The 17,587-nt window shown below is 38.1% G+C and overlaps 1 protein-coding gene across 3 annotated transcripts in view; it reads left to right on the forward strand.

Annotated features, from left to right (window-relative positions):
* The window catches only part of LOC122215596 (ankyrin repeat domain-containing protein 26-like), a 140,040-nt gene that overhangs the window by 117,347 nt on the left and 5,106 nt on the right, over positions 1–17,587 (forward strand). For all 3 annotated transcript variants that reach the window (XM_042931063.1, XM_042931074.1, XM_042931084.1), the window contains 3 exons: positions 12,503–12,793; positions 13,335–13,552; positions 14,799–15,027. In XM_042931063.1, coding sequence (XP_042786997.1) covers positions 12,503–12,793; positions 13,335–13,552; positions 14,799–15,027 — 738 coding nt within the window. The remainder of the gene's footprint in view (positions 1–12,502; positions 12,794–13,334; positions 13,553–14,798; positions 15,028–17,587) is intronic.

A 17,587-nucleotide genomic window follows, 5' to 3' on the forward strand; every position in this document is an offset into this window, starting at 1 on the left:
CGTCTTATAAATGAGTCACATAGTAACAGGGAACTTTTCCTGCGAGTAACATGACTCTCTGTTGATCAGTCTTCTATGAATGAGAGTGCTAGGCGTTGTCCTGCTACTGTGTCCTAAAGAAATCTTTAAGGTCTCAAAAACTAAAATTTGTAAGGATATCCAAAACTGATGAAGCTTATTAAAGAATAACGAGGGATTTTCTGTGTATCCCTATAGAAAGGGATTAAGGTTATGGCATGAAATCATCTGCCATGTTAAGGTGTTCCTTGTGAAACAAAAACTTAGATAGCTTTCAGCCAACTCAGTCCATACCTCTGACTTCTCTAGAAGGTCCTTATCTCCTGAGTCTCCAACCAGAGGCTTCCTGGGTTGAGAAAATTTTTGGTGGGGCGGGGGGGCGTTACTCTTTTTGTTGTATCTTTAGTTTTATTGTTTTTAAATTTGCATCCCAATTAGTTAGCATTTAGTGAAGCAATGATTTCAGGAGTAGATTCCTTAATGCCCCTTGCCCATTTATCACATCCCCCCTCCCACAACCCCTCCAGCAACCCTCAGTTTGTTCTCCTTATTTATGAGTCTCCTGTGTTTGTCCTCCTCCCTGTTTTTGTATTATTTTTGTTTCCCTTTCCTTTTGTTCATCTGTTTTGTCTCTTAAAGTCCTCATACGAGGGCATCATATGATTTTTGTCTTTTTCCGACTAATTTCACTTAGCATAATACGCTACAGTTCCATCCACGTAGTTGCAAATGGCAAGATTCCTTTTTTTTGATAGATAGATAGATAGATAGATAGATCACATCTTTTTTTAATTTTTTTAACGTTTTACTCATTTTTGAGACAGGGGAGACAGAGCGTGAACAGGGGAGGGTCAGAGAGAGGGAGACACAGAATCTGAAACAGGCTCAAGGCTCCCAGCTGTCAGCACAGAGCCCGATGCGGGGCTCGAACCCACGAACCGTGAGATCATGATCTGAGCCCAAGTCAGAAGCTTAACTGACTGAGCCACCCAGGAACCCCAAACATCTCCCTTTTAACGTGATTATTATTCATTTCTGTATTGTCTTTAAAGAACTAATCCATTCTTTTGCCCGTTTTTATATTGGATTGTCTTTTCATTATTGGAAGAGTTATTTAAATGTCCTACATGCAAATCCCTTAGCAGATATGGGATTTTCAGGTATTTTCTCCTATTTAGTCACTTGCCTTTTCACTTTCTTGATGGTGATATTTGAAGCATAGTAGTTTTTAATTTTGATGAAGTAAACTTAATCTGCTTTTGTCTTTTGGTGTCATGTGTAAGAAATCATTGTCAAATCCAGTCACAAACATATACACATAAGCTTTTTTCTAAGAGTTTTATCATTTTAGCTCTTAGATTTTAAGTTAATTTTATATATATGCTATGGGGTAGAGGTCTCATTTTATTGCTTTGCATGTGGATATCCATTTGTCCCAGTACCGTTTGTTACAAAGACTAGTCTTATTCCATTTAATTGTCTGTCACCCTTGTGGAAAATCAGTTCACTATAATGTGAGAGTTTATGTTTAGATTCTCAATGTTAATACATTGATCTATATGTCTGTCCTTATGCCAGTACCATAACAAATTTTATGAAAACTTTTTCTGTGTTATCTTGCAAATTACCAGTCACTTATGTAATAATAAAAAGTCAACGTAGTAGAACTGAACTTTGCTCCTATAGAGATTTTTGTTTCTTGAAGGACCCTTTCGCCAGCCTTTGCCTTGCTGACCCCATGACTCGATGTGAAGTCAGGCTCAAAAAGATAAAATGCTCTTTCTTTAGTGTGTTCAGACTTTTATTTATTTATTTATTTATTTATTTATATTTATATATTTTTTAGAGCGGGCACAAGCATGACGAGGGGGTGTGTAGGGAAAGAAAGAGAGAGAGAGAGAGAGAGGGAGAGAGAGAGAGAGAGAGAGAGAGAGAAAGAGGAGAGAGGAGAGAGAATTTTTAGCAGGCTTCACAATTAGTGTGGAGGCTGACAGGGGTCTTGATCCCATGACCCTGGGATCATGACCTGAGAGGTTGAGGCTCAACTGGCTGAGCCACCCAGGTTCCCTGCCTGTGCAAACTTTTAGTGTCTCAGTCAGTGCTGCCCACTTTCATTTCCATCAAATCTTGGCCATAGGATCTCTTGACTCAGTCTACCGTTTACTTCATTATGTTTTATTATCTCATTATAATGCATAGACTCATCCATAGTTTTCACCATCTAGGAAGGAAAAGATTAACTCTGGGCTATTCCTCTTTCCTCTTAAACAACCTTGCTAACCCATCATCTTGCAATTCACAATGAGATCCTCTTCTGACCTGGTTCTTGTGTGTAACACTAGTGTTAATCCTGTTCTTGGCACAGATCCTATATTCTTGGAAACCACAGTAGCCTGTTTCCCATTCTTTCACTTAAATAGAAAGATATGCATAGCTATATTTTATAGCTCAGCGTATAATTAATAGAATAAACATTACATCATTCAAAAGATACAGCTGTACAAAGTGAGGTAGTATTAAGTTGATTTATCAGAGACAAATACTAGATTGGTAATTTGAATGACAACAAACTTTTGAAGCCAACTTGTATGCTATGGAGAAGCATTGTGGGACAACACAAAGATGAAGTGATCTTACCTCCCCACACAAAGAAGGTTGGAGTAAGGTAAAGGAGAATGTGCAGTTAATTTAAGTAGTGCTAAAGGACAGTACATTTGTTTTGCTACTGAAAAGATGAAAAATGATTCCATGACATTCTCTTTATTTCCTCACTGAGGAAAGGAGAATGAAGATTGAGTATTCAATGGATTAAAAAATACTCAAAGCTGCCTATTTCCTTTAATTGAAATCAGACCAAAGGCCCAATTTTGGTTATCAAATTGACTCTTTCTAGTTTTTCAACTATTGTGCTTCAAATCGTATGTCTCTGTGCTTCCACCTTAACTTGAGGGGACATTCTAAAGAGGCATTCCTGCCTACTTGTAAGAATTGTTGGAATTGAAGGGAATCTTAGAAAAAGATCTTAGAGACAGGAAGAAGGCAGAGGAGTAGGAGGACTCTAGGCTTGCCTCATCCCACGAATACAACTAGATAACAATCAGCTAACCCTAAATACCCCAGAAATCGACCTGAAGACTGACAGAACAAACTCCACAACAAAAGGGAGAGAAGAGGGCACATCAAAGAAGTTCCTTGATGCAGAAATGTCATCTAGAAGAGAAACAGATCCTGGCTTCTGCAGAGGGGAGGGAGTCGAGGTTGTGGGTAAGGGTGAGAGAGAGAAACGAACAGGGGAACACACAAAGAGAACATTTCCCCATAGCCACTGGCTTGGAAAACAAGAGGGCCTGCATTTCGTGAGTTCTTGCAACCAGTAGTGCATAAAGTCTGGAGTTTTTAAGGGCATCCAATTTAGCTGGTTTAGAGCCCTGAGGTACTCCACTGCTCATGGACAGAGGGCAGACAAACAACGTGGGAGCATATAGCATAGGTACAGTGGTCTGAAGAGTGCCTGGGGCACACAGTCAGGAGATTAGTTGCTCTTCTCAGAGCACGTCCCTCAGAGGCAAAGTCCAGAGAGACCTGTCTGTAGGAACAAAGCCGCTGGCTGGCACCATCTCCTTCTCCTGCCGCTCACCACAAACATAAAGCCACCTGCAGGAAGCAGTGCATTGCTAACACTGGTTACCTAACTTGCTTACACCAAACACCACCCCCTTGCACTCTGGTGGAACTATCTTTCTCAATCACTCTTGCTTGAGTCCCAGCACAGCAGACCCCTCCCCCAGAAGACCAGGACAAATGCCTGCCCACACCACATCTCCCAACCAGAGAGTTTCCCTTGGCCTCAGTTCCAGTAGAGGTGGTGACAGGTCTCATTTCATAAGCAGACCAGAGCACACCTAGTTAAAACCCGCTACCTTCAGGCCAGGGACCAAACACTCACCAGACCAGGCAAGGAGAGCCTCTGCAGACAACTGGCCTAAAGGATAGCATAGCCAGAACACAACAGCAGAACACATGCAGCACACACTGGTGACACTCCCTGAAGTGCTAGACCCTGGGCATTACATGACGTCTTTTTCCTAAGTCCATTACTTTCGGGAGCAGGTGACATAACCAGCTTCTCTAACACACAGAAGCTGGCAGATACTTAGACAAAATGAAAAGACAGAAGCATTTTTCCCAAATAAAAGGACAGGATAAGGCCATGGCCAGAGACCTAAATGGGACAGATATAAATAACACGCCTAAGGGAGAATTTAAAACCATGATCATAAGGATATTCACTGGACTTGAGAAAAGAATGGAAGACATCCGAGAGACCCTTACCACAGACATAAAAGAGTTGAAGAATCAGAGATGAAGAGTGCAGTAAAAATGAACAGCAACCTGGAAGAAGCAGAGGAACAAATTAATGACCTAGAAGACAAAGTAATGGAAAACAGTGAAGCTGAAGAAGACAAAGAAGAATTATCCAATGCAAGAATAGACTTAAGGCACTCGTTGACTCCATCAAATGAAAAAACATTCATATGATAGGAGTCCCAGAAGAAGACAGAGAGAAGGGGACAGATAATTGATTTGAAGACACAATAACTGAAAAAATCTGTAATGTGGAGAAGAAAACAGACATCCAGATCCAGGAGGCACAAAGAACTTCCATCAAAGTCAATACCCAAGACATGTGGTAATTAAATTTGCAAAATATACTGCTAACATCTTTTTTTTTTTTTAGTGTTTTGTTTTTTGGTTTTTTTTTTTTTAATTTCTGTGACAGAACGCAGACACAAGCAGGGGAGGGGCAGAGAGAGAGAGAGAGAGAGAGAGAGAGAGAGAGAATCCCAAGCACTCTCTGTGCTGTCAGTGCAGAGCCCACTGGAGGGCTTAAACCCACGAACTGCGAGGTCACGACTTGAGCTAAGATCAAGTCATGCTTCACCGACGGAGCCACGCAGGCGCCCCACTGCTACAAATCTTAAAAGCAGCAAAACAAGTCATTCACTTCCAAGGGAAAACCCACAAGGCTAGCAGGAGATTTTTCAACAGAAACTTTGCAAGGCAGACGGAAATGGCATGATATATTCAAAGTGCTGAATGAGAAGAATCTGCAGCCAAATATACTCTATCCAGTAAGGCTATCATTCATAATAGAAGGAGAGATAAAGAATTTCTCAGACAAACAAAAATGGAAGGAGTTTGTGACCACTAAATCAGCCTGTAAGAAATATTATCGGGGAATCTGAGTGGAAAGGAGAGATCAAAAGTGACAGTATAAAGGCAAGAAATGTAAAAGCAGTAAAAATGTATATTTCTGTAAAAAAAATCTTCAAGGAATGCCCCCAAAAAGGATATACAATATTAATAACTTATCAAAACATGGGGAGGAGAAAAAAATGAGCTCTAACTTAAGTGACCATCAATTTAATATAGACTGCTACACGCAGAAGAGGTGATATACAAATTAATGCTTATCATATACCAAAACCCACTAATAACCATGCAAAGAATAAAGAGAAAGAAATCCAAATATATCATTAAAGCAAATTAGAAAGACATCAAAGAGGGAAAAACAATAAAGGATTTGAGAAAATCTCCAGAAACAACCACAAAACAAGTAGTAAAATGACAATAAATAAATACCTGTCAATAATTACTTTGTATATTAATGGAATAAACACTCCAAACAAAAGACCTAGGGTGACGGGATGGATTAAAAATCAAGACCCATCTGTATGCTGCCTATAAAAACCTCATTTTAGACATAAAGACACCTGAACATTGAAAGTGAGGGGATGCTTGCACTGTTGGTGGTAATGCAAACTGGTGCAGCCACTCTGGAAAACAGTGCGTAGGTTCCTCAAAACAATTGAAAATCGAACTACCCTACGACCCCTCAATAACACTACCGGGAATTTATGCAAAGGATACAGGAGTGCTGATTCATAGGGGCACATGTACTCCAATGTCTATAGCAGTGCTTTCAACAATAGCCAAATTGTGGAAAGAGCCTAAATGCCCATCAGCAGATGAATGGATAAAGAGATGTGGTTTATATATACACTGAAATACTACCTGGCAAGGAGAAAGAGTGAAATTGTGCTATCTCTGGCAATGTGGATGGAACTAGAAGGTATTATGCTATATGAAATAAGTCACAGAAAGACAGATATCATATGTTTTTGCTCCTATGTGGAACTTGAGAAACGTAACAGAAGACCGTGGGGGAAGGGAAGGGGAAAAATAGTTACAAACAGAGAAGGAGAGGGGCAAACCATAGGAGAATCTCAAATGCAGAGAAAAAATAGAGGGTTGATGGGGGGCAGTGGGTAAGAAGGGAAAGTGGGTGGTGGGCATTGAGGAGGGCACTTGTTGGGATGAGCCCTGGGTGTTGTCTATAAGTGATGAACCACGGGAATCTACTCCCAAAACCAAGAGCACACTATACACACTGTATGTTAGCCAAGTTGACAATAAATTCTATTAAAAAAAATGAAAGCGAGGGGATGGAGAAAAATTTATCACGTTAAAAGAAAAAATAGCGATACTTTTGTTAGACAAAAGAGTCCTTAAAACAAAGACTGTGGGGCACCTGGGTGCCTCAGTCATTTGAGCGACCGACAAGGTCTTGGCTCAGGTCACGATCTTATGGCTGGTGGCTTTGAGCCCATGTTGGGCTCCAGGCTGACAGCATGGAGGCTGCTTGACATTTTCTCTCCCCCTTTCTATGTCCCTCCCCAACTCTGTCTCTCTCAAAATAAATAAACCAAAAACAAAGACTGTAGCAAGAGCCAAAAAATGCTACTGTATCATAATAAAGGGTACAATCCAATAGGAAGATCTAACAATTGTAAATATTTATGCACCCACCAAGAGAGCACTCAAGTACATAAAACAATAACCAACATAAAGGAACTAATTGATAATAAGACAGTAATAGGGTACTTTAACACCCCATTTACATCAACAGATCTTAAAAAAATCACCAAAAAATACATCTTAACAGAAAATCACCAAAGAAACAATGGCTTTGAGCCATACAGAGAAAGAGAGATATCATATGTGTTCACTCTTATGTGGATCCTGAGAAACTTAACAGGAATCCACTGGGGAGGGGAAGGAAAAAAAAAAGATGTTAGAGTGGAAGAGAGCCAAAGCATAAGACACTCTTAAAAACTGAGAACTGAGGGTTGATGGGGGGTGGGAGGGAGTGGAGGATGGGTGATGGGTATTGAGGAGGGCACCTGTTGAGATGAGCACTGGGTGTTGTATGGAAACCAATTTGACAATAAATTTCATATATTTAATTAAAAAAAAGAAAAAAAAACAATGGCTTTGAATGACAGAGCGGACCAGATTGGATTTAAGAGATTTTTTTCAGAACATTCCATCTTAAAACAGAATACACGTTGTTTTCAACTGTACATGGACTATTCTCAAGAATGGATCAAAAAAAAAAAAAAAACAGGCCTTAATTATTAAAAACAATACATGCAGGTTAAATAACGTGCTACTACACTGGAATGGGTTAAGCAAGAGATACAAGAAGAAACTTAAAAAAAATACGTGTATACAAATGGAAATGAAAAAAAAAAAAAAAAAGAAAAACAATGGTCTGAAACCTTTGATATGCTGCAAAAGTGGTCCTAAGAGGGAAGTACATAGCAATATAAGCCTACTTCAAGAACCAAGAAAAATTTCAAACAACCTAACCTTACACCTAAGGGAGCTAGAAGAAGAACAACAAATGAAGCCTGAAGCCAGCAGAAGAAAGCAAGTAATAATGATCAGAGCAGGGGGCCCTTGGGTGGCTTAACCGGTTAACTGTCTGACTCTCGATTTTGGCTCAGGTCATGATCTCACAGTTGTGAGATCGAGCCCCATGTTGGGCTCTCTGCTGGCAGCATGGAACCTGTCTGAGATTCTCTCTTTCCCTCTCTCTCTCTGCCCATCCCCCACTCATGTGTGGTCTCTCTCAAAATAAAATTTAAAAAAGAGATTAAAGCAGAAATGAATGATAGACAAACAAAAAACAGATAATACTAGAACAGATCAATGAAACCTAGAGCTGGTTCTTTGTAAAAATTAATAAAACTGATAAGGTGTTAGCCAGAGTAATCAACAAGAAAATAGAAAAGACCAAAATAAATAAAACCACAAATGTGAGAGTAGAAATAAGAACCAACACCACAGAAATACAAACATTTATGAGAGAATATTGTGAAAAAATGTATGCCAACAAGTTGGACAACTTAGAAGAACTGAATAAATTCCTGGAAATATATAACTTACCAAAGTAAAACAAGAAGAAATAGAAAATTTGAAAAAAAAAATCAATAACCAGCAAGGAAACTGAATCAGGAATCAAAAAACTCTCAACAAACACAAGTCTAGGACCAGATGACTTCAGACGTAAATTTTAACATGTAAAGAAGAGCTAATCCAAAAAAAAAAAAAAAAAAGTTTAACCTGTCCTTTTCAAATTGTTCCAGAAAAACATAAAAGGAAGGGAAACTTCCAAATTTATTCTATGCCAGCTTTACCCTGATACCAAAACCAGATAAAGACACCACAGAGAGAATTACAGGCCAGCATCTCTGATGAACATGCAAAAATCTTCAACAAAATAAGCAAACTGAATACAACACTACATTAAAAAATCATTCACCGGGGGCAGAGGCAGCTGGGTGGCTTAGTGAGGCAAGCATCCAACTTCAGCTCAGGTTATGATCTCATGGTCCGTCGGTTTGAGCCCAGTGTCAGGCTCTGTTGGCAGCTTGGACCCTGGAGCCTATTTCAGATTCTGTGTTTCCCTCTCTCTCTGTCCCTCCCCTGCTTGTGCTCTTTCTCAAAAATAAATAAACATTAAAAAAATCATTCAATCATTCACTATAACCAAATGGGATTTATCCCTGGTTTGCAGGGGTGGTTCAATATTTGCAAATCAATGAATGTGATACCTCATATTAATTTTTAAAAAAGCATAAAGTCATATCATTGCAATAGATGCAGAAAAATAATTTGACAAACTATAACATCCATTCATGATACAAACTTCAACAAAGTAGGCTTAGAGGAACCATACCTCAACATAATAAAGGCCATATATAGAAAATGAGCAGCTAATATGATCCTAGCTGGGGAAAAACTGAGACAAAAACTTCTTAGATCTTGCTTCTCGTTATCTGCTTCTTCTCATTAGCACCATTGGTTGTTAGTAAATTAATCTTAACATTTATTACATCCTACTTTAATGGAGACCAATTTCTCCTATACAGGTTTATGTGTCTTATCTCTTTTTTTTTCATCCACTTTTCAATTTATCATTTTTGTTTTTTTTCTTAACAAACTGCCCAAAGGTTAGATTTCTTTTGTTCACAAATCTGTTAGGAAAAGTGTGGCCAGGACAGCTAGTCTCTGCCCCGCTCAGCTTCAGGTGGGGCAACTGAAAGGTTTGGGGTTGGATCCATTTGAAGATTTGTTCACTAACGTCTGGTGGTTGATGCTGGCTGTTGCCTGGGACTTCAGTTCAGGAGGCAGCAGAAACACTTAAACTGACACACCTAGACCCTCTTTGTGGCCCAGGCTTCCTCACTAGATGGGGAGCTAGATTCCAAGTAAGCAGCCTGAGATACAGAGCAAGGAAGAAGCTGTATCGCCTTTTGTCACCTAGGCTTGGAATACACACAGGATCATAGTCACATATTCTGTTCATTAGGAGCACGTCACTAAGGTTGTTCCATGGCCTTTTTTTAAATGGAATTAATATTTAAAACCTATGTACACCTTTAAAAAGCAGTATACTTTACCCACTGGCCACAAATGTTTGTATTCCTCCCACCTGAAAAATACATTCACTCCCCTCCCCCTCCAATACCTCCTTGCAAGTCTCAGTTATCATGGCCTCAGGTTCAGGGCTTGAGTCCAAGATCTTACCATCTTAATCAGGTGCAGTGGGGATAAGCTGCCTGGGTTATGGTATCTCAAGTATAGCCCCTTGAGTGCAAGTGTTCTCAATATGAGGACTTGAGAATGAAAGAGACAGTTATTTACCACTCACAAATGCAACATTCTAGTCAACTGCTGAAGACTCACCCATTCAGAAAAAGAAGATGGGAAGCACCCTAGTCCATAAGAGTTTTGAAATATAGCCTGATGCATGCTGTCAGTTCTTAAATTAGGACTTAATCCTAACCACGGGAATACTTTCTCCATGTCTCTTCCCTTTCTTTACTCCTTGAGCTCTTGGTTCCTTCCTTTTCATAAGGAATGACCTGTATTTGTAGCCGTTTTTTCATCCTGCTTCCTCCCTGTGGGACTTCTAAGACCCAAAGGCCTCATTTCATTTTGCACTATTTGGTCTCTTTTAGCCCAAGTTAGCAAATAGTATGCTTGCTACTATATATCTCTTACCTTTTTTAGTTTTCTGTAAATATTACTGGATTTCATGCCGTGTTTTAGCAAAGCGACCCTCCCAAGTCCTTTTGAGATAAGCTTTTCGCTTCAGGTTTCCTGCGAAGCTCTTATAGGACATTGCCTTTAAAATTCGTCTACTCTTGGGGCTCCTGGCTGGCTCAGTTGGTAGAGCATGTGACACTTGATCTCTGGGTACTGAGTTTAAGCCCCATGTCGGGTGTGGAACCCACTTTAAAAAAAATCTTATACTCTTAAGATCCTTAAAGAAATTGGAGGCATACCTTAGATCTTTCTGTTTTCCTGGTAGCACCCTGGAGTTTCTCTTAACCCAAAAGCCATTTCTTTATTTTAGCATTATTTGACAGTTCAACGTGTAGAGAGGCTGTAAATGAGAAACAGATGCTTGAACCCAGTAAGTCCTGGTTCCTTTCAGTTGCATAGTCTTTCTTTATTTTCTCTTTCCTATCCGTTTTACTTTCAGGTATTTTGTAGCATGACTTCCCTTTCCTCCAGTGTCATTTTCTTCACTTGCTTAGAAACCCTTGCTGTCAGCCTCTTCACAGGCCATCAGGTTTCCACTAAGAGTCTTGTGGAGGCCCTTTTTGGGTCTCATTCTTACGCTTTTCTACATCTTTCCAGGTTCGACCTACCTCCTGGTTCAAAGGAAGTTTAGTTTTAGGGTTTTTTTGAATAGCAGCACACCATTTTTAGTATCAGTATCTGTGGTAGTAATTTACTGCTGCATAATAAGCCACCTCAAAACCTAGTAGTTCAAAACAGCATTTCTCTTGTTCACCAATCTTTAGTTGCGGCAAAGCAGAGTAGGGCAACTCATTTCTTCTTCATTTGGCATCAGCTGGCATAACTGGAAGCTGGAGACTAGAATCATCTAAAGGCTTGTTCATGCACGTGTTTGGCTGTTGAGGCTGGCCTTTGGCTAGGACGTTGGCTAATCTCAGCTGGAGTATCTACATGAAGACTCACTAGGTAGCCTGGGATTCCTCACAACGTGGTGGCTGCGTTCTAAGGGTGAGCTTCCCTAGAGAAAGAAAGTCAGATGGAAGCTGTATCACATTTTCTAAGCTGGCCTTAAAAATCACAGCAGTTCTGCATATTCTGTTCACTAGAAACCAGTTACTGAAGCCAGCATATATTTAAGGGGAGGGATTTTCACAGAAGTATCAACGAATTTATAAAACCAGCACATCCACTCACCTTGTCTTACCAATCATATAGAATGGATGGAAGTCCTTCCCAACTCAGCATCACTGAAATTCCAGCCAGTTATGTTGTTGTTTTTGTTTAATATGATCTCTTATTTTCTAGAAAGTAACAACGGATAACAAGATAACAGTATTGAATTAAATTTTTTTTTTAGCCTCAAAAAAGTATGTGGATCATCCAATTAAAGTTTTATACTGGGAGATGTGATTTCTTAACACATCCTGGAGAATCATTTCTCCTGGGAATGCACTTCAAATTAGCATAAAACATTTGCAGTTCAGAAACAGGCCGTGGCATTAGAAGCATTACTTATAGATTCATGAATTAGAGTCTTATTTCCAGAGTCTTACCTTGGGACGTATTTTTTGACTTGGGCATACATAAGTCAATATGACATTGCTAAAAATTCTTTAAAAATTATAGAGTGTTAAGATGGGGGAAGGGCTAAGAGACTTTCTCCTAAGAGGGGACTTATTTTATGAAAGAAAGATATGAAAAAATCATAGAAAAATAAAAGTATAGAATCAAGTGCAAATGTTGTGTAGTAAAGAGAATGATAGCAAAGATCTATTTCAGTAACACCTGATGGCTTTAACTTGGCCCTTGATTTTCTGAGTTGTTTAAGGTTCCACATTCTAAGACAGGTAACATTTCATTGCAAATGAGTTTATTTAAAAATTTGAGTGCCTGGCTGGCTCAGTTACTCTTGTTCTTGAGATTGTGAGTTCAAGCCTCACACTGGGCGTAGAGATTACTTAAAATCTGAAAAAAAAAAATTTTTCATAGTAGTTTTGAGTTAGACTCTTTTCACTCCCTTCCAAACTATAGTGTTTTATTCATGCAGGCTGATGTCCTTACAACAGAACTGGAAACTACATCGTCAAAATGTCTACACCTGGATGCAAAAAATCAAGTTCTTCAACAAGAGTTATTATCAGTGGAAGCTTTCGAAGAAGAACGTGAAAAACTAGAGAGCAACAACAAGAAGTTACAGCAAGAAGTAGTAAAATTGAAACAATTTATGGAAATGAATATGGTAGAACGCAGTCAAGTGGAGCAGTATAAACGGGAGATTGAAGAAAGAGCACGACTGGACATAGTAGAAAAATTACACGAAGTCAACCTGTTTTTACAGGTTAATTGATTGATCTGTAATGTGCTTTAATTCATTTCACTGCAAATTACATTTTGGATAGATGTATTGTAGGGGTTTCCTCTACTTGCTTTATGGTAATTTGTAGATTTCTGGAGGCATTTGTTCCTCCCTTTAAAGATTTCAGTTTTCATCATTATTCCTACAAAATCGAGAGGATAAGAAACAATGATGATTTAAACAACTAGTCTCACTATTAAGAGGAAAAGAAAAATTATGATTTAAAAATTCCACTGTACTTGGATTATTCTTAAGTTTATTGTTGACTTTTAAAATTTTCTCATTGATTCTATTATTTGAATTATCAGATTGAGTGAATACTAATACAGGAATGATTGAACTTTAATTTTATAAATCATATTTAATTCAGTTGACATTGGTGATAAATATTTTACACTTGAGCTTTTTTGCATTTAAAATTTCTCTCTGAAACATTGACTCAGAACTAAAGGAAACAGGTATAATTAATTATTCAGATTATACCTATTTTGAAACTATCCTGTTAATTTTTGTTTTTCATTAGGCACAAGCAGCAGCTCAAGAAAACTTGGACCAGTTAAGAGAAAATGCTCATGCTTCAACGAGAAGTCAAATGGAACTTAGAATTAAAGATCTGGAATCTCAGCTCTCTACAATGAAGATGTCTCAAGAAGATTCTACTAAAACAGAGTTGGAAACCTACAGGCAACTCTACCTAGAAGAATTAAAACTTAGAAAGTCCTTGAGAAATAAGCTGAACAGGTAAGTCAAAACAGAATCATAGACAAGAAATTTAGCTTATTAATTTGCCTCTAAAGCATAATTTCTGTGGAGCCAAGATCATGAGATGAGTAGGAAGTGAAAGCCAACTAGATTGTGTCATTTTGGAAAATGAGGTTTCTAAGTGAACTTACCTTTGCAATGTTAGTCCAGGACAGTTTGCATCCCTCCTCTTTTTTTCGGTTTTACAGGACCTCTTCCCCCACCCCACCCCCCGCACCCCCCGCCCTGTATATTTTCCATTGATTGGATCTGCTAGTCTTTAAGTGCATTGTTCAAAGCTTTCTCATTTAGAAGCATATTATTATAAAATTGCTTGTCAGAATTACCCGAGATAGAAATGTCGATGAGTTTCTTTTTGGAAGATTACATCTTTAACCTAAAAGGTCAAGTACTACTACTACTCATCCTGGCAGCTTGGTACATTTATTGTCTTCATTGTGATCTTTGGTATGATTACTAGAGTGGGCCTTGAGGCAAACCATCCTTTATGCTTTTTCTACTTTACATAAAGGCATCCAGGTGAAATACAGAAAGACTCACACAGGGCTGAAGGGTAGTATAATTCCCAAAGTGGCTAAAAAGAGCACCATGGTGGGAGGGAGGCATGTGGAAGACTGAAGACAGAAAGGGCAGACTCTGCCTCCAGTGCCTTGGTAACTGTTATAAGCTAATTGCCTCTGTAGCTGTTTTAGTTCTTTCTGATCACATCTCTGTCATCTACTATCTCCCCTAGAGATTGTTGGTCTCAATGATTCCTCAGTGTCAAATGCTCAGTTTCTTTGAGATAATAAGTGAAATGTACAAGAGTGGTGAAAGCAAACGCTTGAAAATGTCTTTGAGGGGTGGTTTAGTTTTATATCTGTAAACAGGTTTACTAAATATAAGTATGTATATATAATGGCATCCTGAAGGATCCTGTCAGTACAGCCACTCCAGAAGACAGCAAGTATTATTTGTTAAGCCATGTACATCACTGATAGCCACTTCTCTCCCTTCCCTAATTTGAATTGTTAGTAAGGAATCCCCCTGGAAACATAAGTATTTCTTTAGAACAATTTTAAAAGTATAATTTTAGATAGTAGGTGTGCTCCGTCACATGTTCAGTATTAAAACACTATTCAATGGCAAATGCTATTTACTATTATGGAAACTTAAAAAAAATGTATGTTATTTAGGAATGATTTAGGGAAAAAGAAAATGTATTCGTGTTTTTTACTCTTCCCAGGACTAATGAGAGACTGTCAGAGAGCAATACAAAACTTCTTGTGGAGACACAGCAGCACCAAACTTTACTCAGGACCCTTACTATGAGCCCAGGCCTGGAACCACCTTATTGTGGACATTTTGAAAATAATTTAGTGCTCAATGGGAACCTTACTCCAAGAGGAAACTTAGTGATTCCTACCTTAAACCCACGGCCGTCATATGACGACAGGGAGACTTCCTTGTGGAAGGTTAGTTATATTATCTGTTTTAGTTTGGGTTTCAGATATCTGATATAGTTGTTGCTTTTAATTTGGCGAAATTCTGAGTTGTTTAAGTAACTAACACATACGAAGTAAAAGTCAGCATTATATGTGCTAAGAAAGAACTGAGGTAAATTATATATATATATATATATATATATAATATATTGTATAATATATAATATTATATTTATATAATATTAATATAATTTCAATATAATAAAACATAATATGTATAATATATTATAATATAATATATAATATTTAATATAATATTAATATATAATGTTAATTATATAATTATATAATATTAATATATAATATATATTATATATTATATATATATATATATTAGTCCCTTGATCTTTCATTTCTAAGAGATACTTATTTTTATTTTATTTTAGCAAGAGAATGAATGAGTGCATGCAGGGGAGGGGCAAAAGGAGAGGGAGAAAGAGAATCCCAAGCAGGTTTCATGCTCAGCACAGAGCCGAATGTGGGGGTCGGTCTCAAAACCATGAGATCATGACCTAAGTCAAAATCAAGATTTGGACACTAAAAACAACTGAGCCACCCAGGTGTGCCAAAAGAGACAACTAGCATTAACTGTATTCAGTAAATATAACTAAACTTACCCATGTTAAATTTCTTGAAAAGCTTTCATTTAAATTTGATTTTAGAAAGTAAATGTTATTGCCTGGTAACCACAGGTACACTTAGATGCTTGGACTTATTTTCAGTTGGCAGTGGTTCATTAACATTTGAAAGTTTTGCTATAATCCAGTTTGTCCAACCCTGTATGTCAGTGAATGATCATCCTCCAAACACTTAACGACATATGAATGTTTACTATTTAAAAGAATCCAGGGGGGTGCCTGGGTGGCTCAGTCAGTTCAGCCTCTAACTCTTGATCTCAGCTCAGGTTTTGATCTCAGGGTCATGAGTTCAAGTCCTGCATTGGGCTCTACGCTAAGCATGGAGGCTACTCTAAAAAAAAAAAAAAAAAAAGAATCCATGATAAGTCCTTTTTATGAATTAAATCAACTTGTAACACTAAAAAGGTAAATTTCTCTTTTAAGTTAAAAGTGTTGCTATTTTCTTACACGAGAATACATCTTTAATTGCTTTCTTATTTATGGCACTTTTTTTTTCTTTTTCCTTTTTTTTTGACTTATACCACCTTTGTTTCTATTTTTATAAAATATCTTGATGAGTGATTATAGAGCATTTTATAAATAGCTAAATCAAGCAAATATTTGAATTTTTTAAATGAAACTTTTATTTCTTCAAATGAGTTCTTTGCCCCTTTGTCTTTTCTTTTTCTGGAACCCCTGGAATGCAAGTATTATTACACTGCATGTTGTCCCACAGGTCCCTTAACCTAGCCTCATTTTGAAAATTCTTTTTTCTTTTTGTTTTTCGGCTTGGATGATTTCTACTATCCTGTCTTGCAAATTGTTGATCTGTTCTTCTGCATCTTCTTATCTGCTGTTGATTCCCTCTAGTGTATTTGTCATTTCTGTTATTGTATCCTTCAGCTCTGATTGGTTCTTTTTTATATTTTCTATCTCTTTCTGATGTTATCACTGGATCCATTCATTCTTCTCCCAAGTTCACTAAGCATCTTTATGACTGTTACCTTGACCTCTTTATGAGGTACATTACTTATCTCTGTTTCACTTAGTTTTTTTTTCTTAGGTTTTGTCATGTTCTTTCATTTGGAATGTATTCCTCTGTGTCCTCAGTTTGTCTGACTTTCTACGTTTGTTCCTAAAATGGTTCCTTTCAACTTTTTCTCTCTTTCGAGTGAGCGATGCTTTTGAACAATGTACGTTAGTTATGAAGTCAAGGAAGAAGAGAATGTTTCTGTCAGTGTTGTCTAGTCATTTTTCTCGGTGGAACTGTGACAGGTGACACTGGGTAGGCGGCAAGTAACCCTGCTCTTCTCTTTCTAAATTCAGAACACAGGAGACAGGGAGATGGAGAGAAACTTAGTAGCTTTATTACTAATACACACTAACAAGTTGGAGGATATGATTTAGGTTATGTTAGCCACTTTGGGCTTCCTCCCAAATTGGGCACTTCCCCACACAGTTGTAAATTGAGGAAACAAATGCTTGACCCCCACCCCGGGGGCCGGGTGCTTACCACAGAGCTGAGAGCAGACCCAAATTCATGTTACTGTGGGCAGGCACATCTTTTCAAAGAGGAGATTCAGAAACGCATAAGCACTGCTTAGCTCCTTCTCCCAATTTCACCCGTTAGGTAAGTCTCCCTTCCCGTCGGGAGGGAGACAGAGATAAGTCCACATGTGAGAAGTGAAGGTTCACCTATAATTTCCGACTGGATTTAAATTATAAATAAAGTGAATTGTGTCTTTTGTACATACCAACGAATGATGAAAGGTTAGGCAGAAGCATGCTAGAAGGGAAAGAGAAATCTGTGTTGGGTTTTAAATTTTGCTATAAATAACCACACCATGGGTTCACTCATTTGTTGATTGATTTTGATAAAACAAATTTTCTTTGGAAGGAATAAGTAATGCTTT

The sequence above is a fragment of the Panthera leo genome, chromosome A1, assembly GCF_018350215.1.
Source record: "Panthera leo isolate Ple1 chromosome A1, P.leo_Ple1_pat1.1, whole genome shotgun sequence".
NCBI lineage: Eukaryota > Metazoa > Chordata > Mammalia > Carnivora > Felidae > Panthera > Panthera leo.